The sequence below is a fragment of the Anolis sagrei genome, chromosome 4 (genome assembly GCF_037176765.1).
Source record: "Anolis sagrei isolate rAnoSag1 chromosome 4, rAnoSag1.mat, whole genome shotgun sequence".
NCBI lineage: Eukaryota > Metazoa > Chordata > Lepidosauria > Squamata > Dactyloidae > Anolis > Anolis sagrei.
This window is the reverse complement of record NC_090024.1, coordinates 2,197,348-2,209,544: the sequence shown is the minus strand read 5'-3', so window position 1 is coordinate 2,209,544 and position 12,197 is coordinate 2,197,348. Positions and strand designations below refer to the sequence as shown.

The following is a 12,197-nucleotide window of genomic DNA, read 5'->3' as shown; positions in this document are numbered from 1 at the left end:
GGTCACACTCAAACCATTGCCTTCCATGGCCACCTGGAAGTGGGGTCTATGTTTGGCAACCTCTGGTACAGCCCACTTCTGAGGCCCCATTAATTCTCTGGGGCCAAGCCACCTTCTGAGGACCCTCCAGACCCCGGGATATAATTTTTATTTATTTATTTATTAAGAGCATTTCTATCCCATCCTTCTTGCCTCCAAGGAGGGACTCAGGATGGCTACCAGCGGGCCCCATTGGGTGCCAAACAATACATACCATAATATACACTTTATCTACATTATAAACAGCTATGAATACACTAAAACATGTCATCCTCCAGATCAAATCAATAACCATCAGTTCAACAGTCCATTAAAGCCATCTTCACTCCATTGCCGTCAGCTATAAACAGTCAGTTAAAACCATCTATCCTGCGAACGCTTGATCCCATAAACAGGATTTGAGCTTCTTCCGGAAGGTCATGAGGGAGGGGGCAGAACTAATCTCGTTAGGGAGGGCGTTCCACACCCAAGGGCCCACCACCAAGGAGGACCTGTCTCTCGTTCCCACCAAATGTGCTTGGGATGGTGGCGAGACCGAGAGCAGGGTCTCTCCAGACGATCTTAAGACCTTGGGGGTTTATAGAGGGGGTGTTGGAGTTCAGCCTGTGTTTCAGGATCAGGATGCTTTGGATGTGGGGAATGATGTTAATGAGGTTCAAGATTAGTTTAAGGTGGCAATGGTTTGGTCAGTGATATTGATGCAGAGAATGACCAGAAGATCCCTGTAGTTTCCCATGAGAATGTCCCTGAGGGGTGTGGGGATGCACCTGCAGAGACTAGGACGCAATGGAACAATGGCTTCAAACTACAAGAAAGGAGATTCCATCTGAACATGAGGAAGAACTTCCTGACTGTGAGAGCCGTTCAGCAGTGGAACTCTCTGCCCCTTCTTTGGAGGTTTTTAAAGAGAGGCTGGATGGCCATCTGTCAGGGGTGCTTTGAATGCAATATTCCTGTTTCTTGGCAGGGGGTTGGACTGGATGGCCCATGAGGTCTCTTCCAACTCTATGATTCTATGATTAATGAGCAAATAGATAACGAGCCAAGAGATAGGCGAGAAGAGTTCAGTCAAAACAGAAAGGCTGTGAAAAGGCTTAGGCAATCTGCTAGGCTTCAGCAGAAAACAATAACAAAGCCTCAACTAAAGAGAAACCAATTTCTGACCGCTAGTGACCTAGCTAACGAGGGGATAAAAGTCTCAAGTTTGGGATGTGTAGTCAGATGAAGCATCATTTAGAATCACGCCAAGTTCTCGTCCTTGTTTCATGGAAACCTTGCTTTGAAGTTTCATGCTAAGATATTTCTCGTTCATGGTTTTGGATTCCTATATTTCATGATTGCTTACCCAAGCCTTGGATCAATGTATTCCTAATTATTTTTTTTGGATTGTATTGGAGATGTGTAGACTTTGCTTTTATGGATGTTGCTGAACTCTACTCACATTTGCATGTTTTCAAACTGCTAGGTTGACAGAAGCTGGGGTTAACAGCAGGAGCTCACGCCACTCCCCGTATTCGAACCTGTGACCTTTCGGTCCACAAGTTCAGCAGCTCAGCAGTCTAATTCATTGCGTCACCCGGGCTCAGGCTGCACTCTACTCTGCTATAAAACTAAAGGTAAAGGTTTCTCCTTGACATTAAGTCTAGTCGTGTCTGATTCTGGGGAGTGGTGCTCATCTCCATTTCTAAGCTGAAGAGCCAGCGTTATCCATAGACACCTCCAAGATCATGTGGCCAGCATGACTGCATGGAGCACCATTGCCTTCCCACCAGAGCAGTTCCTATCTTCTCACATTTGCATGTTTTCGAACTGTTAGGTTGGCAGAAGCTGGAGCTAACAGCAGGAGCTCACCCCACTCCCCAGATCTTAACCACCGACCTTTTGGTCAGCAAGGTCAGCAGCTCAGCGGTTTTACCCACTGCACCACCAGGGGCTCCTGCTATAGATGCCAAATATTCCTACAGATGGTAGGTGCAGGTCCCCATAGAATCATAGAATCAAAGAGTTGGAAGAGACCTCATGGGCCATCCAGTCCAACCTTTCCCCAATCTCATGCAAGGGGAGGGTCCCAGGCCCAACATATCCTATGGCAGCAGTGGGGAGAGGATCACATTCTCAGCCTTATGTACACCTGTGCTCTTCTTACTCAGACTCCTCCAAGGGTGGTTCATGCAATAGCCGCCGGGTGTTCTCCTGGACCAGGGTCTGGAAGCAGGCATCGCTGAGCGGGAGGCAGGCGTCCTGGAGTGGCTCAAGGAACTTTGCACACAGCAGCTGCAAGAGAAGGACAGGGCTGCATCCACAGAAACTGAACAGCGGACCCAACACACACATCATGAATACTTTTTTGAATGTTAAAAATGTTCTTTAATCTGTTTTCAGTGAAACAGATTGCTATTGTTGGGACTCAGCCTGGGCTTGAACCTGTGAGTGTGTTTCTGTCTCTTGATGTTTCTGTGTCTGATGTGGGTCATGAGGAGGGAAATCAGTCCCCTGTTGCTTCTGATGTGGGGGATGCTGGGACTGACTCTGAGGTGCAAGATGGAGACACTTTGGTCAATGAGTTTCATGCAGACACTGACAGAGAGGCTTCGGTGCAAAGGGCAGATTCTCATGAGAATATTTCTGTCCGGTCTTGGGAGGAAGGTTTACTCCCTCCGTCTGCGAGCTCTCCAGATTCTAGTTTGGAAAACAGTCTGATACCTGGTAAAGTTAATGAGGAGTTAGATAAGCAGTGTCAGCGGCTGGAAATTAGCCAGAATCAACAAGAGGCCCAATGTTTACATAGATCTGAAAGAATTTGTCAGTTAAGGTCAAAGACTGGAGGAAAACGAAAACAGTTTTTGGGATTTAAGGTTTGCTTTTAGAAAATCTTGTCAAATCAGGCATCATTTGGAAACTAAGCACAAGCCTCATGGAATTCCTGTTCAAGTGGCCTCGTCTTCATGGTTTTTTTCTAGCCTTTCAAGTTGACTAGCAGCGTCTGGTGTGTTCTTGCTTCTTGGTTGATTCCTGTCTGGATAATCAGTGCCTTGGATTATATTTTATAGTTTTTGAACATTGCTTTTGATTGCTACGTGTGGACACTATTTTATCTTGCTGCCTTTAAACGCCTTATTGCTTTTTGGAACTCTCTGCCCCGGAGTGTGGTGGAGGCTCCTTCTTTGGAAGCTTTTAAGCAGAGGCTGGATGGCTATCTGTCAGGGGTGATTTGAATGCAATATCCCTGCTTCTTGGCACAATGGGGTTGGACTGGATGGCCCATGAGGTCTCTTCCAACTCTTTGATTCTATGATTCTATGAAGGGAGGGGGAGGGCTTGTAGGATCTGAAAGAAGGGAAGGGTATGAAAAGAAGAAAAGGGGGGAAAAGAAGAAAAAAGAAGAAAAATAGTTGGTTACACTTCCATTCTTCTTTATAATGGCTGTATGAAAAAAGCAAGAGCTTTATAGCATCTTTTTACTTCTTATTTTCTTAAATGTTCAACGTTGGCAGTTCTTCCTTCTTCTCATCTGTTCAGGGGAACATCTTGAAGTTGTCCCTTTTCATCCATCCATTCTTTAAGGGAAGTCCACTTTGTTGTTCTAATATATTTGCTCCTTTGCACCTTTGCTAGTAGGGAGGTCAATTGGTTCATGTTCATTATATCTAATATCTTTTCTATCCATTCTTCCTTCATTGGTATTATATTCTGTCACGATGCCAGGGCTCTGCCATATTCAGGTAGAGATTTATTTTATTTTATTTTATTTATTCAACTTGTATACCGCTACTCCACTCTGATGACACCACTCTGATGGCCGAAAGCGAGGAGGAGCTGAGGAGCCTTCTAATCAAGGTGAAAGAAGAAAGCGCAAAAGCCGGGTTGCAGCTAAACGTCAAAAAAAACCCAAGATGATGGCAACAAGAATGATTGACAACTGGGAAATAGAGGGAGAAAACGTGGAGGCCGTGACAAGACTGTATTTCTAGGGGCAAAGATGAGTGCAGATGCAGACTGTGGCCAGGAAATCAGAAGACGCTTCCTTCTTGGGAGGAGAGCAATGTCCAGTCTCGATAAAATAGTAAAGAGTAGAGACATCAGACTGGCAACCAAGATCCATTGCCTAGTCCAAGCCATGATCTTCTCTGTAGTAACCCACGGATGTGAGAGCTGGACCTTCGGGAAGGCTGAGCGAAGGAAGAGAGATGCTTTTGAGCTGTGGTGTTGGAGGAAAGTTCTGAGAGTGCCTTGGATTGCGAGAAGATCCAACCAGTCCATCCTCCAGGAAATAAAGCCCGACTGCTCACTGGAGGGAAAGATACTAGAGACAAAGTGGAAGTCCTTTGGCCACATCATGAGGAGACAGCAAAGCCTAGAGAAGACAATGATGCTGGGGAAAGTGGAAGGCAAAAGGAAGAGGGGCCGACCAAGGGCAAGAGGGATGGATGGCATCCTTGAAGTGACTGGACTGACCTTGAGGGAGCTGGGGGTGGTAACGGCCGACAGGGAGCTCTGGCGTGGGCTGGTCCATGAGGTCACGAAGAGTCGGAGACGACTGAACGAATGAACAACAACAAAACCACTACTCCCAATTTGGCTCGGAGCGGGTTACAGAAACAGATTAAAACAATACAATTAGCTTTAAAAATGACCATAACAATAACAATAGGCAGCGAGAACAGGCATAGCCCGGGTTGTTCACCCATCAAAAGCTTGTCGGAAAAGAAAAGTTTTACAGGCTTTCCTGTAAAGCAAGTGGGTCTCGGATGGTTCGAGTTTCAACCGGCAAGGCATTCCATCAATAAGGGGCCACGATCGAGAAGGCTCTATGTCTAGTAGATGACAAATGATAGGTCCGTATGTTAGGGACTGCAAGCAGATTTTGATCTTCAGACCGGAGTAATCTCTGGGGTTGGTAGGGGGATAAGCGGGCCCTCAGGTACGCCAGCCCCAGACCATATAAGGCCTTAAAGGTTAGTACCAGCACCTTGAAAGTGATCTGGTATTCAATCGGTAGCCAGTGCAGCTATTGGAGAATTGGGGTGATACGACACCTCTTGCCTGTGTCTTTTGCATGGGATTTGGCTAAAACACGCTCTGCGCAACCAAAAAAATCACATATACAATCTATTAACACTGTAATTTCACATTAGGTCTGTCAATAATTACCTGTATTTTTATTAATAAAGTTTTTCTATTTCAAGGGGGCTTAATTTTTAAGGTAGCAAAGGCCTGCAGTGGACCCTGACCCCAAGGGCCAACGACACACAAAACACACCCTCGGAGCCCTACCTTCATCTTGTAGTAGTTGGGCAGGTACTTGCTGTGGTGGATGAGGTAGAGGTGCCGCTCGATGCCCACCAGCAAATCCCCCCAATGGTTGGCGAAGGCCAGGCCTTCCGGGATGGTGTTCAGCTTCAGCTGCCTGCAGAAGGGAAAAGCAGGGCTCTCAAATCCAGGTGCAAAGCCGCCGATGCAAAGAGGAAGGAGGTGGGTATAAAGGCACGCTGTATGGCAAACAATAACTGGAGAGGGGGGTAAAGCAGATCCCACCAACTGTCCCTCCAATATGAAGAATTCACTCCACTGGCACCTATATAACGTTACGAGGGGATGTCTCTCTGATTAACTTCCGCTGCCACCATAAACTAAAACGTACAGGAACACTCTAGCTAATTAAAATATTAAAAGGGTTTTAAAGATCCCCAAGCACTGTGTTTTATTATCTTCTTCTTCAAAGGAAAACAGTTGAGGTTGAAAAGGGACTGTATCCACAAATGTACACTTGACTCAGGCTTTTTGAGTTTAAAATAAACAAGGAAAGTTTATTGATAAAGTACAGAAGAAAGTGTAAATGCTGTTAAAAATCTTAGCTGTTACATAGAGGTTTTGGCTTATGTCTTGCAAGCGTAATGGTTACATGTAAATGGTTCTTTCTTTGTTACAAGATTCAGAGTTTTTCTTCTCTTTAAAACCAAGTATACTTGACAGGATCTGAATCTCTGCCAAGACACAACTGTAGCTTAGCTACCCTCAACTGTGGCCTAGCTAACTACACTCCAGCTATCTCTCCCTGATAACTGTACCAGTTTGCTACAGCTTCTATTCGCTGGCAAACCTAAGGCAAACTGCCTTCTCTAAACTAATCTCAAAACACGAACTCCTAAACTGCCTTCCTACACTGATCTCTAACAACAACAGACTGACTGAAAAAGCCTCCTTCTTTCCCTCCAAACCATGCTAAACTCCACCCCCCTTAATAAACCAATCCTGGCTGTTCTAAGGCTGACCCAGGCCTAGGCCACTCCCCCTCTCTGAAATGGTGCTTTCCCTAAACTAAAATGGCTTCTGCTGCCCTCTGCCAGGCCCTCCAAAGCTGCAACTAACTGGCTTGCTTCTCCTAGGCCCTGCCATCCAGGCTGGCAAGGTAAGGGATCTTTACAGTGGGCATGGGAAAGAACAGCTGTTCCTTCATTATTGAAGATTTTTATGATAGAACCAATTAGGAATTGCCATTTATAATGGAATTTTGAGAGTTTTGAGAGTTCTGAAATTTTCACCACCAGAACTTTAGTTTTGTAAGTACTTTCAAAAATTTAATTATTATTTCATTATTGGTGATTTTTATGATAGAACCAATTAGGAACTGCCATTTATAATGAAATTTTGAGAGTTTTGTTAGAGTTCTGAAATTTTCACCACCAGAACTTTAGTTTTGTAAGTACTTTCAAAAATTTAATTATTATTTCATTATTGGAGATTTTTATGATAGAACCAATTAGGAACTGCCATTTATAATGGAATTTTGAGAGTTTTGTTAGAGTTCTGAAATTTTCACCACCAGAACTTTAGTTTTGTAAGTACTTTCAAAATTTAATTATTATTTCATTATTGAAGATTTTTATGATAGAACCAATTAGGAACTGCCATTTATAATGAAATTTTGAGAGTTTTGTTAGAGTTCTGAAATTTTCACCACCAGAACTTTAGTTTTGTAAGTACTTTCAAAATTTAATTATTATTTCATTATTGGAGATTTTTATGATAGAACCAATTAGGAACTGCCATTTATAATGGAATTTTGAGAGTTTTGTTAGAGTTCTGAAATTTTCACAACCAGAACTTTAGTTTTGTAAGTACTTTCAAAATTTAATTATTATTTCATTATTGGAGATTTTTATGATAGAACCAATTAGGAACTGCCATTTATAATGGAATTTTGAGAGTTTTGTTAGAGTTCTGAAATTTTCACCACCAGAACTTTAGTTTTGTAAGTACTTTCAAAATTTAATTATTATTTCATTATTGGTGATTTTTATGATAGAACCAATTAGGAACTGCCATTTATAATGAAATTTTGAGAGTTTTGTTAGAGTTCTGAAATTTTCACCACCAGAACTTTAGTTTTGTAAGTACTTTCAAAATTTAATTATTATTTCATTATTGGTGATTTTTATGATAGAACCAATTAGGAACTGCCATTTATAATGAAATTTTGAGAGTTTTGTTAGAGTTCTGAAATTTTCACCACCAGAACTTTAGTTTTGTAAGTACTTTCAAAATTTAATTATTATTTCATTATTGGTGATTTTTATGATAGAACCAATTAGGAACTGCCATTTATAATGAAATTTTGAGAGTTTTGTTAGAGTTCTGAAATTTTCACCACCAGAACTTTAGTTTTGTAAGTACTTTAGAACCATGGATTGACCAGGCCTAATTTCTACATCAAGGGAGACTTTCCTCGACTTTTACTCCATGATGGCTGGGGGACCTACAATTGCTTCCAAGAATGGCCAAAGCATTTGGCCAACAGGTATCTTCCTCTGATGCCTCAGAGCAAAGGTGAGAGGAATATGCTCCCCGCAAACTGTTCTGCAACCCTGGGGGACCCCCTGATTCTTTGAGGGGATTGTTACAAAATCAAGGTTACAACAACATCTGTTATAGAACTCTAGTATGCTGATGACAACGTCATCTGTGCACATTCAGAAGAAGATCTACAAGCCACTCTAAACACCTTCGCAGAAGCATATGAGAAGCTCGGCCTGTCATTGAACATTGAAAAAACCAAGGCGCTGTTCCAGCAGACACCAACCAACCCCTCTCCAATGCCAGCGATACAGCTTAATGGTGTCACATTAGGAAATGTTGATCATTTCCACTCCCTTGGCAGCCACCTCTCCACCAAAGTCAACATCGACACCGAAATACAACACCGCCTGAGCTCTGCGAGCGCAGCATTTTTCCGAATGAAGCAGAGAGTGTTTGCGGACCGGGACATCCGTAGGGATACCAAGGTGCTTGTCTATAAAGCTATTGTCCTCCCAACCCTGCTCTATGCCTGCGAGACGTGGACTGTCTACAGACGTCACATGCAACTCCTGGAACGATCCCATCAGCGCTGCCTCTGGAAAATCCTGCAAACCTCTTGGGAAGACAGGCGGACAAACGTCAGCGTGCTGGAAGAAGCAAAGACCACCAGCATTGAAGCGATGGTCCTCCGCCATCAACTCCGCTGGACCGGCCACGTTGTCCGGATGCCCGACCACCGTCTCCCAAAGCAGTTGCTCTATTCTGAACTCAAGAATGGAAAACGGAATGTTGGTGGACAGGAAAAGAGATTGAAAGATGGGCTCAAAGCCAACCTTAAAAACTCTGGCATTGACACTGAGAACTGGGAAGCCCTGGCCCTTGACCGCTCCTGCTGGAGGTCAGCTGTGACCAGCAGTGCTGCAGAATTTGAAGAGGCACGAATGGAGGGTGAAAGGGAGAAGTGTGCCAAGAGGAAGGCGCATCAAGCCAACCCCGACCGGGACCACCTTCCACTTGGAAACCAATGCCCTCACTGCGAAAGAAGATGCAGAGCAAGAATAGGGCTCCACAGCCACATACACTGGAAGACAATCTTCCTTGGAGGGATCGCCTAAGTTCAAGTTCAAGTGTTACCCAACACTTCAGCTTTGGCCCCCGCCTCTCACCTCAGCATTTGATTCTTCATGTTCCAGATCTTCACGGATCCATCCCGACTGGATGAGGCAAAGAGCTTCAGGTTAGGACAGTAGCAGAGACCTAGCAGGAGAAAGGAAAGAAGGAAGGAAGGAAGGAAGGAAGGAAGGAAGGAAGGAAGGAAGGAAGGGGAGAAGAGGATGTTATGCTTCCCAAAGGCGGATCAGATGAGCACCCTGGGTCCAACCTCACTTGCCCCGATCCCACCTGTGATGTCGTCCTGGGCATCCTCCTCGGGTCCGTGCTCCAAGCGACTCTGTTCCATCAGGTTGTAGTAGACAATGCGATGGGTCACGGTCTGGGGGTCCTGGAAGGCCACCGCCAGAGTGGGGCCAAAGGAGCACATGTGGGTGGCCGGGGCACCGCAAGAGAAGCTGAGGAGGGGGACCAGGCACTCCTCCGTGTAAGGGAATAGCCGCCACATCTTCACCGTCCGGTCGTTTCCTGTCCAGGGGAAAGAGGTGGGCACCATCTTAAAACTCTCATAATTTATCTAGAAATTGTGGGAGTTGAGGTCTGTTAGGAATTGTGGGAGCTGAAGTCCAAAACACCTGGAGGGCTGACGTTTGCCCAGCCTGATTTAATTATTACATGCATTTGTACCCCATCCTTCTCCCCTCCCCAAAGGGGGACTGAGGGCAGCCTCACATAAGCATCATGTGATGCTATCAACAATAAACAACAAGGGTTACAATTAAATCAGTAAAAAGTCATTAAAACGCATTATACTGTTATAGACCCTAAATTGGGTCATTTTAGGTCCATGTCGTGGGAACACGGAAGGAAGGAGACAGTCCCAATGAAAGATAAAAAAGAAACAAGGTTTTATTTTAGTTTCTTCATGAAGAAGACCGACAGCCAGGCAACATGCACAGAAGTTACCCTTCAAGTGACTGCCGTGCCGTCTTGGCTTTTGACCACCAAATATATAGCCTCAAGTAAACAAGAACATTTTTGTCATGGAAAAGTACTCTCTTTCCAGCCCCCTCTCTTTGACCTTTTGATGGAAAGTACCTTTTTGTGCACGTGGCCTCTGCGCTTCAAAAACAATATTTGAAGCTAACCACAGGCATCCTGTGTAAGAAGTACCTTTTAAATGTCACATCTTGTTTCTTCCGTGGTGCTCTACAGAGAAAGGGTATATCTCTCATTTGATGTTAATTTCATTCAAAGCCCCTTACTTAGTATTTGCAAATTTCTCTCAAAGACCCTTTCAATACAGATTCATTACCATACCGGGGGGGGGGGTGTGGAGGGGGGCGGCACTGTTCATCTATATATATAAAAATGCTCTGTGCGTAATGAGTACCTTAAAAACAAAAAACTATTGGCCCAAATGACCTCAAATTTGGCAACAAAACTCCTCACAATCTAAGGAGTGACCATCACTGAAAAAGACCCCACAAAAATACCTTTAAATTCAAAATATTACTATATTAAATAGACTCGTAGAATAGAGTTAGAAGGGACTCTACCATAGTATTGCAGGAAAATAGACAAGAAGGAAGGAGAGAAGAAAGGAGGGAGGGGAAAAGAGAAGGAATGTAGGAGGGAAAGGGGGAGGGAAGGAAAGAGAGAAGGAGGAAGGGAAAGAAGGAAGGAGGGAAGGAAAGAGGGAAGGAAAGGAGAGACGGAAGGAAAGAAAGAGGTACCGAAGGAAGAAAGAATACAAAGTAGAAAGGAAAGAAAAAGGGGAGGAAAGGCAGGAAAGAGGTAAAGAAGGACAGAAGGAGAAAAGGAAATAAAAAGTGAAAGAAGAAAAGAAACAGGGAGGGAAGAAAGGAGACAAAGGAGGAAGTAGAGAAAGGGGGAGGGAAGGAAAGACAGAAGGAAGGATGAAACCAAAGAGCAAAAGAAGGAATGAAAGAAAGAGGTAGAGAAGGAAGAAAGGAGAGAAAGGGGAAGGGGAAGAAAAAGGGGGAAAGAATAGGTAGGTACCGCTCTTTCATAATAGTACAGATAGCTAACTCTACTTCGAAAATTCTTACTATAGGCCACAACAATGCGTGGCAGGGCACAGCTAGTTAAACAATAAATTAAGATACCAGTTAAAACCAAGACCAAGTCGGGTAAATCCAATGTCGTATGTGTCCTAACTTACTTCCAATTGTCACTATCCGTTAGACAAATGCCTGCTCCCACAGCCAAGTCTTCAATTGTCTTCTAAAGGACAGGGGGGAGGATCGCCATCCTGATGCCCTTAGGGAGGGAATTCCACAGACGGGGGGCCCACTGTCAAGAAGGCCCTGTCTCCCGTCCCCACCAACCATGTTTGTGAGAGTGGTGGGATCGAGAGCAGGGCCTCCCCTGACGATCTTAAGCTTCATGATGGTTCATAACAGGCGATACGTCCGGACAGGTAATCTGGACAAGAACCATTTAGGACTTTAAGGTTAAAACCAGCACTTTGAATTGTGCTTGGAAGCTAATTGGCAGCATTTCACAAGAAGAGAGTTGTGTGTTTCCTGTATCCCGCTCCCATGAGTAACCTGGCTGCCTGTCATATGTTCTGCAGTTGGTAGTGCTTGGTGATGGAAGGGTTAATATAAGTATTAGTTCTAAAGGGTTTAGTAATCTGTATGTAAGAGTTCATGGGTGGAAGCAATTAAGGGTGGAGGTATGCAAGAGAGAGGTCGCAGCTGGGTGTTTGTGGATATAAGCCTTGGAAATGATTTTCGGGAGAAAAGTATTGCCATATTTTGGTGGTGGATGCTGCTGGTTTCCCCCCCCCCCCCCAGGTCTGTTGGACTTTCGGTATCCTGGCCTGTCTCCTTTAATCTTGGAACCCTGGAACCTTGAACCTTTGGACTGGCTTTTGACTACGGTATAGACTCTTGATCCCTGGACTTTGTTTATTGAACTCTCAGCGTTTGACAACTGGACTGGACCCTTTGACTACGATGTAGCTTTTGCCATCAGTTTTTGTTTATTCTGTGGCTGAGTGCTATTTTTATGTTTTATATTTTGGTCTATTAAAACAGTCAGCAAGTAAGTGCTGTTTTAATTAAATTGCTTGATACAAACTGGGAGTTTGGTTCATCTCTACCTAAATATGGCAGAGCCCTGGCAATGTGACACTGCTGACTGTTGAACTAGTAAAAGCTTCTGAGAAGTCTTCAAAGGCAGCTCCATGTAGAGAGTCTTGCAGTAGTCTATTTGGGATGTAA

General features: G+C 44.2%; 1 protein-coding gene across 1 annotated transcript in view; it reads right to left on the bottom strand.

Moving 5' to 3' along the window:
• WDR97 (WD repeat domain 97) overlaps nt 1-12,197 on the bottom strand; it is an 89,158-nt gene that overhangs the window by 63,632 nt on the left and 13,329 nt on the right. The window contains exons 7-10 of the mRNA XM_067467204.1: nt 9,238-9,474; nt 9,003-9,093; nt 5,314-5,446; nt 2,186-2,313 (exon numbers count right to left, since the gene is read on the bottom strand). Coding sequence (XP_067323305.1) covers nt 2,186-2,313; nt 5,314-5,446; nt 9,003-9,093; nt 9,238-9,474 — 589 coding nt within the window. The remainder of the gene's footprint in view (nt 1-2,185; nt 2,314-5,313; nt 5,447-9,002; nt 9,094-9,237; nt 9,475-12,197) is intronic.